We start from the raw sequence: 14,799 nt of genomic DNA, 5'->3' as shown, positions 1-14,799 counted from the left end.
GGTTCAATTAAAATCGAGTGAAAATCGCCTTTTTTTAAATTCAAGGTAAAGATAATGTCCTCCATAAAACGAGCGAGTGAAAAAATCCATAACAAGTCGCTAGAATATTTTTTTTGCTCATGCCTTTGTTTTGCTTTATATCCTATTCTATGTCGTCACGCAACGCTCACTCCTACTTAGGGGAGTGAGCGTTGCGTGACGGCACTAATAATGGCTGTGTAGGAGACTAATAAAACCCTTGGGCCTAGGTTCTCAGTATTTAACTCTAACATAATTTTTTTCGACATGTCTCCTTGACCACACAGATGAATATATACGCAGTTAATGGAGGGTATTAAACTGGAAGTGGGGGGTGGGGGTTGCTACACTTGTTTGGAGATACCAGGGAAATGAAGTGTGCAGGGGGAGTCAAGAGGACTTGTAGCTCTCTCATTGGCTAAAGTACTTCAGCCCCTTCTAACTCTGCAGCTTGAGATAAATTGAACCAAGTACTTGGAAGTAGAGGTATTCATACAGACTAAGTCTAAGATTGATCAAATTCAAATATAGAAAATAAGAATAAGGATGCGAGTAGGAATGAGATTGAAAATAGCACTGAGAAAATAAAGGGATAACATGAGAATGTGAATGAGAAAGAGAATTAGAATATGTATAAAAAGGAAAGGGATTGTGAATGAGACTGAAAATGAGGATATTACTGTGAAATAAAGGTATGAGAATAAAAATAGGAATGAATGGAGGAATGTAAATAAGAATGATATTGATAATGAGTTAGGACAATCATAAGAAAATTCAAAAAGACCATAACAAATTAGAAAAAATCAAAACACTTTTCATTTATTTATAGTGTTTATTAGATTAATTTATAGATAATTGATTCTGTAGAACCAATTCATTACAGTTCAATAAGTTAAATGTTTTACTGAAATATGAAATTGGTTTCAGAATATTGCATACATTTTATGATAATGTTTTGCAGCGATTAAGACCAGCAGAAAGTTATAATATTTTGTGTCGATCAACAACACCTTTTTGAACTGTGTGATATTAGTGCAGGAGCAATTATTGATTTGGTCTGGTAAAGTTTAGAACACTTGACCATTGCAAAACTGTTTAAAGTTAAGACTCACAATAAAAAAATCTCTTTTGAATTTCATGTGTTTTTCCAAAAACTTACAGATATACTGTAGACTTCAAATTTCAAGTTTTTCATTAAGTTAAATATCATGAAATTTAATTAACATCTGAATGCAATATAAGTGCAGTGTATATTAATGTTTTTTTTTTAACTATATGATTATAGATAAATGCTCTGCTCTATTGATTGGTATAAATAAAAGTAACTTTGGTCATGGATTTATTAGGCATTATAGGTGAAAGCATTTTGTCAATATGATAAGACCTCATATTTAAATGAAGTCGAACGTTGTCCAACATATCATATCTTTTCTATGTTCAAGCCAAATTTTCATTTTCAAACGACAGTAAACAATTAAAACAATTGATAATATATTGATTAGAGTTTTAAATTCTGAGATATTCTAGCTGATTTGTCGTGCTTGTGGGACAAAATGTCTCCCTTTTTTTGCTTGATCTACTTTTATTGAGAGGTTTTTGGATGCATTTAATGTGGTGCATTCTGGTTTAGTATTGTTGCAAACATCTTTTGTTCCTCGTGCCTTACATGTATATGATTTTGTAGTCTAGGCAACAATGGCCCATTCTGAGATTCAGGCCTGAACAAAAGATACTAATGAATATAAATCTTGCAACCAATATGGGGGATGAATAGAATAACTACCCAATTTGGTAAGAAAAACTAGACAAGATTATAATACTTTTTAAATTAACTGAGGTTAACAAGTGGGAAGCCTTTTGCTATTGTGTTTTAAAAGCCTTATTTACCATTTTGATTATTTTTTCATTTCAATCTCTTCTGTACTTAGTAGTCTTGATTTCTGTTCCATATGTCTGTCATGATCTTTAACCAAACCTATTTCATCATTCCGTATATACTTATTTTCCTGGTCTTTCTGCGTTTCCTTTTTCTGTAAAACCAAAACAAATGTTCTTTTATTTTTTGAAAAATAAGACAGCCATTCAAACATTGTTACAGTTACATTGAGCTCCTTCCCTACCTCCCTTATCATAGAAACCTAAGGGAATACAAAGTGTCTGCATGTGATGAATAGTGAGAATGTTGTCCTCCAGGGGTGTAGCAAGGTCTCCATTATAGCAGGGTTATGTAACATTTTCCCACCAAATACACAGGAATCCTGCATGAATTAATTACATTTTGGTGCTGGAAGCAATTTTTTTGGGGGGTACAAGCCCCCTTGTGCCACTTTTCCTATTGCTAGTGTTGTCCTTTGACTAGTGTGACTACCATTTATCCCATTTAAATTCCAGCTTTTTCAGTTTTTTTTTATTGGAATAGGTTTTGTTTCTTGAATCTGACTCTCTTCTTAAAATTAGGTTTCCATTTTATGTATTACCAAGAAAAATCAAAAAGTTTTAGGTATTCCATATTGTTTCATGTCAGGAAAACAGAGAAGTTCTGGTGTACTTAGTGGTTCTCTAATGGTTTTCTCATGGTTTTCTCTTTTCTCTTGAATTCCTGTCAATTTGGTGGGGTTATGGTCCTGCCAAATTGCTCTTGCTGCTCCCCCTTCCACTTTATTCCCAGATTCTCACTAAGCCATAAATCAATATTAAGTTTGGTTCAGGGATAGGGCTTTGCACATGGTCTAAAACTGGTAAAACAGTACGCCAAAGCTGAACAGACCTATAACATAAAAGTACTTATAACTTACATAAGAATGAAAACCAAGATAATAGCCAAGATAATGAATACACCACAACAGACACCAACCACAATCCAGACCCAGGTCTTTGTGGTCTTAGGAGCTTCAGTTTGCTTATAGGGCCTTATGTAAGCCACTGTTCTGCCCTCCAAAGAATCCTCAACCTTTCCTTTGTTATCCTTGAGGATTTCTACCGCGACGTTAACTGGTACTGCCACTGTAGCCTCAATGACACCAGGAGGGTTTTGAACATAGAATACAATGATCAAATCTGCGCCATCTTGTTTTGGATATCCAGGCAACAGGTGAACTAGGTTTTCAGTGTACTCAGTGTACAAATCGTCTTCACCCACACCTCTGCAAAAAATAATAATATATTGAAATTATACAAAGATATAATGAAAAATAACGATAATATTGTTTAAAGTCGCAATTCTATAGCGTTTTGTACTATGGGATTTTTATGATATATAGTTTAGTTTACACAGCATCCACGTCAGTGACTCTCAAATGGTTTCCACTCTAGAGCATTCATAAACTTTAAGCGCACGTATGATCCAATCCAGTGATAGAATGCTTCGCAACATCTTACATCAGTGACTCTCAAATGGTTTCCACCCTAGACCAATCATGAACTTTAAGCTCACAACCAATCCAATCATATAGGTAAGAAGATAATTAATTAATTCAACTTCATTACGATATACTAAGCCCCTTCTATGAATGTTGTGAATCTACCGATTTTTCTCATGTCTTCAAAATTTCCCTCAGACAAAGTGGCTAAACAAGTGTACTATAATATAGCATTACCTTGTTCTTTCTTGGGTTTCCTTTGGAAGTCCGCATTTTTCTCGATTTATCTTGCAGTATGCAGAGACTAATGAAGCAACAGTTCTCTTGAATTCTTTATCTCTTGTAGCTTTCCACTGCAATGCAATTAGATCGATGGCAATTAAGAGTGGTGGAACCAATAACACGGGGAGAGTATGTTGCATAAGTAGCCATGATGGCGCTCAACCAGGTCAACCTGGCTCTATAGCAACAGGAACTAAGGGGAGTTGGAATCATGAATTGCAAAAGTTGGGTCCATTGAAAATATTACTAAGAGTTGTCTTACCTTATTCTTTGGCATGTTCTTGATTCGAATCTCCACACTTTGGTCCTCTTCTTCTAGGCTTGCATTTCGTGGCGTTGGTGCTTCAGACTCCACTTCCGTTTGGTTTCCAATATCTAAGAGCAACAATATTGATTATTAATTGCCCTAATATCTATGCATTTTATTCGGCTGGAGTGAACTCTTGTTAAGGAGGCTAAACAGCTCCTATTTCAGTTTAATCTCAAGATTGAGACAGATTTTGGCTCAGGTCAAATGCCAACCTTCACATGAGCCAAATCTAATTAAAACAATGGATAATAAGGCGGTCTTCTTTTATGTTATTAGGTTCGGCTCATTGCGATTGCTATTTAAGAACGTCCTTTCTTCCTTTAATACGGACATTAGGTAACTAGAAATGTATAACGGGATCCTCAATGTCTGGATAACGAAAGATGATGTCTTCCCATAAAGACGGGATATTCATTAATTTCACGCTATTCACGTTGATCAAGAGGACAAGAAGTAATACCAGTTTCCAGATCTCTCTCCTCTCATTAAAATGCAATTTTGAAACTTAAGGTTCAATGGACCTTTCTCACGATCAGACATATCAACTGGAGCATTGGATTTTCCCGCGTAGCCCCACATTCAAGCGCTTCAGGATGAGTTTACATGTATCAAGACAAATTCTTTTACTTCTCGTGGGAATGAGCATGGTGACGCATGATAAACGGCCTTGCCCTTGTTCTAGATTTCATAAGGTGCTGATGAAATTCGTTTTTACCTTTGCAAGAGCTACCAGACCAGTAAGAACCTTGTTCACATTCACACTTGTATCCACCGTCGATATTGATACATTGCTGGAAGGGGTCACTGCAATTGTAATTGCCTTGAGCACATTCGTTGATATCTAAAACAAACCACACAATGCTCTTTATTAAACAGCTCAACTTTTGGGTTGTGTGTAATTATGCTACTTAAAGGTAGAAAACTTGTGAAAAATGAAAGAAAAAGAATGAAATGGAAGTCTTCCATTTCACCTTACCTTCACAAGTATAGTTGTCTCCTTTGAGATTATATCCCTGTTTGCAGATACACTTAAATCCGCCGTCAGTGTTCTCACAGTTCTGAGTGCAAGGTTTCTCCAGGCATTCATCGATGTCTGTTCATAGTAGAAGGAAGGATGTTAGTGTTGCTAAAGGGTGGTTATTGATAGTGGAGCGAAGCGAAAAAGATTGGTGATGATAACGATGATTGATGATGATGATGATTTTTTGAAATGAAGGTGATAATGTTCCTGCTGCTTATGGTGCTGATGATGATGATGATGGCGATGATGAAGATGGTGATAATGATGGTCAGATGTTGTTGATGATGAAGATGGTGATAATGATGATGGTGGTGTTGGTCAAGAAGTTGGTGATGATGGTGTTCAAGATGATGGTGATGGTAATCAGATGATTATGATTATGGTACTGATGATGTTTCAACTGACAGCAATGGTGCTCATGGTGGTGATGCTGATAATGATGCCAATTCTTAGTGATGATGTTAATAACTATTTAGATATTGACTTTAAAAAGTACCTTTGCAACTCTTTCCGTCGTCCTGTAGTTTGTATCCCTCATTACAAGAGCATTTCTTTTGATTGTTTTCCATATAACAGACATGCTGGCAGCCATTATCGCTTGGAGAACACGGAGACTTCGCTAAGGACATCAAGAAAAATACCAAAAAGGTGAGAAAGTTTTTTTTTCAGTGGTACGTTTTATGTGTGTTCTTTCAGAGTGTAAACATAATAAGCCCACAAATGCATAGGAATCACAATTGTATAGTCAGGTTGTAATTCTGGCTACGATTTTTGGAAAAACACATGTTAGTTTGGAAGTTAAATCATTTTCCATCATTTAGTCAGTTAATCAATTCTTCTCTTTCTTGCATTTTTGAATTTCATTTCTCATCCATCCATTCAATTTCTTTTATACTCACGAACACATTTGCTTGGATCGGCTGGATCCACCTTGAAGGCGGGGTCACACGTGCAGATATAACTCCCAGGAGAATTGGTACATCTTTGCATGCATGTCCCTGGTCTTTGACATTCGTCGATGTCTAAAATAGGAAGAAAATTGAATATTGCACCATTACGTTTAGTGTTTGTAATTCTTCCTCTTCTCGCTTGGGAACCTCAGAAGACTTTGGGGATAAGGATAGGGAGGAGAAAAAAGGATTTTAGTTTGTGTGGAAAATGTAGTCAAATAGACGACTTGTACTAACAGGTCACGTGACCCCTTCCCCATAAAAATAGCAAATGAGTCAAAATGAACTCCACAAATGAAAAGAGGACCTCAAATTTAGTAAGAGCTGAAGGTGAAGTCTCAGCTCGAAATGTTGACTATAGAAGAAATGACATTAAATATAAAATAAAATGGGCACAGTGTTGCCTCGTAAGCGTTTGCCATCCAGCACATTTTACCATACAAATCCTTATGAAACATTTAATTTCATATCTAGTGCCATTTCTCCCCATTCGCTTATTATGAGCGGAAACTCCGCCTCCCTACTAATGACGGGATGTTCTTTTCATTTTTGTTCTATTATTTTGGCAAAACTGCTCGTTTTAAGGGAGGTAGTCGTCTATTGAAACCATAGATAAAAACTGACATCCCAATAGGAATAATTTTGACCTCAGCCAAGATAGCGGCCTAAAATTTAGAAATGAGATTTTTAATTCCACGTGCTTATTGGTTCCAACAGAATCAAGGAATAATTAGAATCGAATTAGAATAATTTTGTTCTGACGTAACCGATGAAGACTTACCATCACAATTTTTCCCGTCTTTGTTGAGTATGTATCCATCATTGCACTGACATAAGTATGAGCCCGGAGTATTTATGCACAGCTGTGAACACGTTATAGAGTCGAGGCATTCATCGATATCTGGGTAAAAGAATGTCAATAAGAAAGTTTAATGGAAAACTAAATACCAAATTGCACGGATAAAATGGAGTGATTCTTTGATTATCGAAGTTTGGTTAAGAATTGCGTTAGGCTCAAGTGAAACGTCGAACTTCACATCAGCCGAACCTAATTAAATCAATGGATAACAAGACGGTCGTCTTTGATGTCATTAGGTTCGGCTCATGTGAAGTTCAACGCTTGACCTTATTCTACTAAGAGTGCCCCGTCTACCTGTGCAATTGGCACCATTGCCCGAGTGTCCCGCGGGACAAGGCCCGCATGTATAGCCCTGCTTGCCGCTAGGGGGAGGAAGATCGGTACAAACAACTCCAGGATAGCAAGGTCCACTATTGAAATCACAGGCGTTGAGTTCGCTTTCACAAAACTTGCCAGAGTAACCACTTGCACATTTGCATAACATCACTAGGAACTTATCACCGTTGAGATTGTTTGGTTGAGAGCAGTTTGCCCCATTTTGGCATGCGCATAATGTTAGAGTCGGGTTCCAGATCAGTGATGCGCCTTTCGAGTCCCTTACCACGATGGTGAAATTAACCTAAGGAGTCAGGATTGTAGAGAGGAAAAATTATTGAGTAAAATAACATAGAAACTCCTATTTGAGTACTTTTAAAACAGCACTGACTCGAGTAGGTTTGATTCGTGTGTAGCTTTCTTCTTCATTGTATTGTTTGTGTTTTTTAGATAGTTAGAAATTAAATAGTTTAATTAAAATGTCATAGAGTGAAGTCACTAAACCCGTGAAATATACATTAGACTAAATAAATGCACATTGGTACTCCCTAATTCCATTGTTTTCTCTTGTGTCTATTTGGACACATGATCGACAAGAGTAATTGAAGGAAGACAAATTGACGGAAGATAGTTTTTTTCGGTTATCGCAAACATAGCCAAATCCACCGTACCTTATTTGTAGTGGATAATTTCAGTTTGATATTCAAGGTGTTTTCAGACGCTAAGGAGGTTTGTAATCCAGGAAAAGATGGCGGCAGGAAAACAACTGGATCTCCATTTGTGTCATTAGCAACCAGGTCAAATTCCTTCATCTCACCGAGTTTCAGCATGATCGTAGAGCTAGGATTCACCAATGTTGGAGGGAAATTTTCTGGAAGAAATTGTCAGAAACATTTATGGAATGAGTACATGAGTAAAAAGAAGAAAAAGGCAATCAAACAGTCGAAGTCGAGGGTCAGTCAGCTCAAGATCAGCTGTGAAATGACTCGAAACGTTGAAAAATAATCATGTCCTGAAGATTAAAAGTTCCATTTGGTTTTGAATTATAGATCCAGGTATAGGGATACACCCTTATTCATGTCTGAAATGGAATTTTCTTCGAACATGAAAATACGAAAGAAATCACAATTTTTCTCGATTGAATTTGTGGCATTTATTTCGTATTTCCATGTTAACCTCGCTTCCAAGACAGATTTAAGAAGGGTGCATTGTTGTGGAATCTTGTTTGTAGGTTTTTCTGAGATACCGAACATGGTGCTTTGTGGTATTGCCTTATGGGTTGTTGTTTGCACACAAGCTAGACCACAATGCACTTTTATTGTTGAATCCAACGAAAGCCTATGGCAAGTATTTGACCTTATTCGTCTTTGTGCATTGTTTTCTCATTTCAGATTACGTGCCATTCTCTTGAGAATAGGATTCTTTGTTTGAGTTGTATCCATATTCACATGTCTTCTCATGCACAAGAAATGAAACTCCATGTAGGGGATGACACGTGTTCAGTAATGGAAAACATTGCACCAAGATGAATGAGATCTATTTCGCACATTGACATGCACTCACCAAGTTGATTTGACTCATTAACAAGCTTCTGGGATGTCTTCAAGGTGGCTTGTCCAACAGAGGTATCTTTCGTAGCAGCAATATCGAATAGACAGGCCAGGTTAGAACCACATGTTTCTCTTGCTTTGGCTTCAAGTGCCGAGTCATTGAATTTGAGCTCATCAGCAAATAGGGGTGTGTATGAAGTGTTCTTGAACGTGTCTACACCTTGACCAGCCGCGTAGGTAAATAACGACTGATTAGCAGTGATTTGCCCTATTAATAATATAAGGTAAAAAGGTATCAATAAAGTACGAGATTTACTAGTACTCAGTGTCTTTTCCGAGCGTTAGAGTTTTTAAACTGTCAAGGCAATAAAATGTTAAAGCGTGACATTGTTGTGCTGAAATCAGTCAGAAAAAAACTAATCGAAATGAGAGGCCTTATAATTGTTTCATTTAGATCGAAAGGTTTAGATAACCTACGGTTTTATCGATACATACATTTAAGACCAAACTTATAATGGATGTCTCTGTCGCTAGAGGACACAGGAATAATCGTGCCATTAGGAAGAGTAAAGTCATCGTTAGAATCATCATTCCAGACCCCAAGAAGTCCTCTCGTCTTGTTCTTAAACGATTCAGGTGCCGCGAATACGATTGCCATCATCCCTTTAACTTGGCTGAACGAGACAGAGATGCCTGATGGGAAGGTGGCTGTTACTCCATCGTTCTCGTCGCGAGAGATGGACAAATTCCCGATATCTATTGAGCCATTTGTAATGCTGCTGTAATCAAAGGCTGACCCATCGATAAAAAAGTCTAGACCATCTACAAGAAAGATAAAGTACAGAATTAAGGCAAATTTCTCATTACTATGAAAGGATGATGAGGATGATGATGACAATGATGATATAATTTGTGTTGGAGTGTGCCTCTAATGCTAAAGCGACCGACACGAGTGAAAAAGATCTGCGCATGTTCTGAATCCGTATGGAAATTATTCAAATCATATGTAAATTTGATTTTCAAACATGCCTGATAAATTGAACTTTATAAAATGACTTAGCGTTCATGCTTGAAACTCAAAGCTAGTTCTTTCATATTATGTTTGTTAATACAGTATCGTAGTCTGACAAATGTATATTCGCGAAATGTTTTGTATACTTTGAGAAAACAAACATTTATTTTCTCACTCAAACTCTTCAACATTCTTAGAAAACGTGCTGAAATGAACGCATGCGCAAACGCTTTTCTCTAGTGTCAAAGCGACCAGGTTTTGCAAAAATAAATGATAAATTATACAGAGTCCGTAGGATGCACTCGGATCTCTTCGTGGAAAAGGCCTTCGGCAATCGGCCAAATATTGTTGGCCCATGCATTTGATACAACCATAGTCTTTGCGCTATAGAAATGATTAAATGATTATTATTATTATTATTATTACTTTTACCTCCTGAACTCTTCAATCGAGCTTCAATTTTACTTGTACTCTGCTCCTGAGCAACCGCTGCAGAAAAGACCGTTGCTATGTCTCCTAATGCTTTTGCAGTTCTGGCTTGCAGCTGGAAAAACCCGTTCTGAACATCAGCCATGATGTATTCGCCGAGACCGTTGAAAGTGTAGTTCTTGTTGTCCATTGTGACAATGTGAGGATCACCCCAGAACCATCCTGAAAGAAAAATAACAATAAATTTTGAGTTATGAATTTCGTTACAGTGACAGCTCACAATGAAAAGCAGACATTGTCTAGAAGTCATGTTGCTATCAACCAGAGAGTATTATATTGCTTAGTATCAATCAGCTGAATGAATCTCATTGGTAAACACAGCCCGTCATGTGCTATCAACCAGAGAGGTTTCTATTGCTTTGTTTCAATCAGCTGAATGAATGTTATTTAACAAAACCGCCTCGTGGATCCACACTACTTTGACAATGTGATGACGCAATTTATCGTCAATAAGAGGACAGACACATAAAAAACTGATGTCTATTTGTTTAAAGGAATAAGACCTAAGAAATTTATACAAGAATTCAACATACTCCTTCTTGGTGGACGGTAGGATCTGCAATCGTCAGAAGGTCTTTTTTCGTAGAAAAGACGACAGAGTTCGGATTCCACGCAACAGGCGCTGTAAGCTTCTTCATCGCTCAGAAAACCTTGAATAGGAGGGGAAAATTGCTGCCGTTCATGACCACCTCTCTCTGGGCCTTCTAATAGGGAACCGAAGTCCAGAACGTCAGTGCCATAGCAGCAACGCTGTGCCGACAATCTTCTGTCAACAGGTCTTCTCAAGTTGGTGTTCTCGTCAATAATATTGTAAGGCATTCTTTGGAATCTCCATCTCGATATGTAGCACACCCCACGAGATGATACAGAGAATTCACGATGGAGTGTTCTGTCGTACCTGAATCTTCTGTCGAAGAATGCTTGGCGCCTCCAACATGGACATGGTGGCAGAAATGAAACGGGTGATGTAGGTTGCTGTAGATACCAGGTGTAGCACTTTCTCTCTGCTTTCCGCACCATGTTAGACTTGTCTAATTGGAAGAACCATCGGCCGGTTTCTTGGGTGTTTCCTGGCAACCGACTCAGCTGCGCCATGACCAATGTTGAAGACCTTAATAGAATATTAGGTTATTTAGCCCCTAGTATATATTTGGTTAGATGCGAACTGTGCAATTGATAATTTGCAGTCATTCAATGCATTGAGGAGAGACAAAAGGCAAAGTCATGGTGGCCATGCTGGGGGTATTAATATACCCCAAACATGGCGCATACAGCCATTCCGAAGAGCCAGGTAATCTCGGGAAACAATATTCGACGTAACGTGCAAACGAAGAATTGCAATAGAGTAGTTTCATGTTTGACATCAAATTTATAATTTTGAATTTTTAAAAAACGAAGTTTGAAGATTAAATGAGACGTTAAGCGCGGAATATAATGCATTGTGAGATTTATTAAAAAAAGGCCTATACTAATCGATAGACAATTCGCACGCATGGGCAGTCGAATTTTTTGAAGTTATCCGCATTCTCGTTCCCAGGCAGCCCCGCGCTCCTTTTGTTGTCTTCGAAGAAACGTGGACGCCGCCAAATTATTGATATCGAGTATAGTATTGGTACCGAACCATTCGCTTCTTGACAGAGATCAAAATGACAATAGACCAGTATCGAATTCCAAATTACCGCTGCGTTCCTTGATGACAGGCTCATTTGCACAGGGTTAGCCTCGTATCAGTGTTTAAATATTCACAAATACCAACAGAAAAGTAAAGAATGCACAACTTCAACAATACAAACATTTTGAAACTCGACGGACCTAGACTGGAACACGTGAATATTCTGCACAAACTCGAGGCTAACCCTGTGCAAATGAGTCTGTGATCAAGAAACACAGCGGTAATTTGGAATTCGAAAGGGGTCTATTGCACTTACTGCTTGATGTTGAAGTAGCGGTGTTTGTCATCGGTGCCAGAGTTCCATCCCGCCACAGGCAAACGATAATTACGATACCAATAGTTAACCCTAGAAGACTGAGAGCTGCAAAGTAATTTAAACAGAAAGAATGAATATGAAATGTGAGAGGAAATAAAAAATAGAGCAAGAACAATTATTTGAGGCCCAGTTTTTGAACGTCGAATTTCACATGTGCCAAAAATAATGCGAATGAGCAAAACCTATCGTTGAAATTAATTTGCATTAGATTCGTCACGTGGGATTTGTGTTTTAACTGAGCCTAAGTGTGTTTGCACTGAATAGTACAAAATATTGCATTGTCTAAGTATTGTTTCACCGAGTGTTATTTAGTACGAATTACATTAGAATTTACTTAGTTCAAACGAATGTAAATAACTTCAGTCTTGCAGATATAATCGATTTACAGACCCATTAACTGTTCCGGGGTTGAGGAAAAAACTGGGTCTAGTTAGTATTACAGTTCATTGTGAGACTGTTTTGGGGACATATTTCCAAGATGGCGTCTGATTTCGTCCCCTAACACAGTCCCACAATGCACTGTATTGCCATTTTGAACCAGTTTTTTCCTCGACTCCTTTTTTCTTATTCAAATTTGTATTTCCTCATGAGAATAGTAAGATAATAGGTGCTAATAAACTGAACAAAAGAAAGTGCGCAAGGGAGTCGGTAGTGGTAGTAAATGACGCTATAATGACCTATTAACCATGATGAGTACCCAACTTACCTATCTACTGGTGCGGCCCACTGTATTCCTCCACTGGGATAATTAAATATGGTGAATGTATAGACTCCATCCGTAATGATGACCGTTTGGAAAGTATTGCTCTAATAATAATAAAGGGACGATATATAAATAAATAAAATAAATGATACTAAATGTTTTTAACAATATATAATCATCGATGAATTATTTTTCCCCCCCTTCTATTCCTAAAAAAATTAACTTTACATGTGTGATAATGTGAAGATAACATAATTGGTAAGAATTTTTATGAATCGCATTAAATGGTAAAAATTCATTCAAATTGTACTTCATCGATAATTAATATTACATGGGCGCTTGGAGATACGAATTTTATCTTATCGTGTTGAGAATATCTTACCTACTGTGCTCACTCGTAAGATATCATCTCAACACTCGATAGAATGGTGTTTCGGATTCTAATTTGATCTTTGAGTTAGCTGTGATTTCGATCAGCCCAGAGGCTGTTTCAAAGTCTCGATAAAAAATGTAAAGGAGATCTGAATTGTCCTATGCCAATGTGATACCAAAGGGATACTTTAAATAAACGAAATTCAGAAGTAAGAACTTACCAATCCGAAGTACGGAAAGTTTCGTAAGCGTTCAGGATAAACATTGACCCACGTTACCACAGCGACAAAGCTAGCTCTAAAATCGTTGTACAAGCTGTTTTTGGTGTACTTTCTGACGTCATCAGAAGACTTGTTCAACATAGCTGCAGCAGCGTTGGTGTAATTCCATCTGCTGTACAGTTGGTAATATACCTTGGACTGTCTCTTAGGATCAATACGCATGCTGTATCTCTTTCTGAATATCAAAGTACAATAAATTTGCATGAGCGTCGCCCGTCTAGTGACTAGAACTGACCTGGATCTCTAGTAAATCTTTTGGTGTCTCAAGGAAGGGGTCTATTAAAATGTAGAAGTTGTTTTTTGTCCCGGATGAAACTAAGAACAAGCAGCTCAACTCACATACGACTTCCAATTTCGCTATTGATGCCAGGTCGCAATGGTAAGAAGGAAGGGAGCGAGGGAACTCATTCACTCGCGCTACCCAAGCTTCCCGTATGTTTGAAGTACTTACCCTGAATGAGCCAAACGTCTGTTTCCGTTGTTCATTATTTCATCAATAACAGTCCCCTCGAATTGAAACACTGTTGTTGAGTCAAAGAGTTGGTGTTCAACTAAAGACCAGTACGGTGCTATAGTTGGCAGAAAACGATCCCAGTAGCGGAGACCGAATTTGCGCGGCCAATAACGCGTGTAGTCTCTATTGAACTCTATCATGCCATTCCTGCAAATCTAAACCAGAATTAAATAGATGAATAAAGAGGTTAAGGCGTGGCTCCTTGTGACCCAACCACTTTGGAGTTGGCATCGAAGTGTTTTGTGGGACTCTTAGGGGGACGAGTTTCCAAGATGGCGTCAATTGCGTCCCCTAAAACAGTCCAATAATGCACTGCAATGCCAACTAACCCCAGAATGCAATCCCAGATCAGTTCTATATAACTAACCCAAAATGTTTCATGTCTTTTTCCTAAGAATTCCAGTCCTACTCCAGGGATGCCAAGCTCCAGACATCTATAGCTGTACATAAAGTCCTCCGGCATCAACACATCCCCTGCACCCGTTCCAAATGGATACATGTTGTTCATAAAGGAAGCGTCTGCGGAAATAAATGACAATTGGTAACCTGTGTCTCACTGACAGCTTTTACGTAAAGGTAACTAATTTTTCTAGAAAACCCGCGAGAGGCTAAGAAGAATTTTTCTTAAAGTAGGGGCTCTGGTTTTTCTTCATAACGGAACTCTAACTAAGACTATAATAATATGTCACTCTCCTAAAGAGTGAGCCCTCAGTCCCCGTCTTCGCCATCACAGCAACATATTTTTCAACGTCGTTTGACAATTCGTCTGAGGCAAA

The 14,799-nt window shown here is 37.9% G+C and overlaps 1 protein-coding gene across 1 annotated transcript in view; it reads right to left on the bottom strand.

The window, feature by feature from the left end:
• Positions 1 to 854: 854 nt before the first annotated feature.
• LOC116292075 (uncharacterized) overlaps positions 855 to 14,799 on the bottom strand; it is a 36,045-nt gene continuing 22,100 nt past the window's right edge. The window contains exons 38-57 of the mRNA XM_089024955.1: positions 14,391 to 14,542; positions 13,961 to 14,178; positions 13,450 to 13,684; positions 12,860 to 12,960; positions 12,094 to 12,198; positions 10,699 to 11,276; positions 10,109 to 10,327; positions 9,160 to 9,486; positions 8,678 to 8,932; positions 7,786 to 7,985; positions 7,094 to 7,418; positions 6,722 to 6,841; positions 5,890 to 6,012; positions 5,487 to 5,609; positions 4,946 to 5,062; positions 4,685 to 4,810; positions 3,922 to 4,034; positions 3,615 to 3,730; positions 2,814 to 3,161; positions 855 to 2,048 (exon numbers count right to left, since the gene is read on the bottom strand). Coding sequence (XP_088881081.1) covers positions 1,994 to 2,048; positions 2,814 to 3,161; positions 3,615 to 3,730; positions 3,922 to 4,034; positions 4,685 to 4,810; positions 4,946 to 5,062; positions 5,487 to 5,609; positions 5,890 to 6,012; positions 6,722 to 6,841; positions 7,094 to 7,418; positions 7,786 to 7,985; positions 8,678 to 8,932; positions 9,160 to 9,486; positions 10,109 to 10,327; positions 10,699 to 11,276; positions 12,094 to 12,198; positions 12,860 to 12,960; positions 13,450 to 13,684; positions 13,961 to 14,178; positions 14,391 to 14,542 — 3,956 coding nt within the window. The 3' untranslated portion in view covers positions 855 to 1,993. The remainder of the gene's footprint in view (positions 2,049 to 2,813; positions 3,162 to 3,614; positions 3,731 to 3,921; positions 4,035 to 4,684; positions 4,811 to 4,945; positions 5,063 to 5,486; positions 5,610 to 5,889; positions 6,013 to 6,721; positions 6,842 to 7,093; positions 7,419 to 7,785; positions 7,986 to 8,677; positions 8,933 to 9,159; positions 9,487 to 10,108; positions 10,328 to 10,698; positions 11,277 to 12,093; positions 12,199 to 12,859; positions 12,961 to 13,449; positions 13,685 to 13,960; positions 14,179 to 14,390; positions 14,543 to 14,799) is intronic.

The sequence above is a fragment of the Actinia tenebrosa genome, unplaced genomic scaffold, assembly GCF_029948245.1.
Source record: "Actinia tenebrosa isolate PJP-AT-01 unplaced genomic scaffold, QUT_ActTen_1.0 PGA_scaffold9__36_contigs__length_13948895, whole genome shotgun sequence".
Lineage (NCBI taxonomy): Eukaryota > Metazoa > Cnidaria > Anthozoa > Actiniaria > Actiniidae > Actinia > Actinia tenebrosa.
This window is presented reverse-complemented; position numbering and strand designations above follow the sequence as displayed.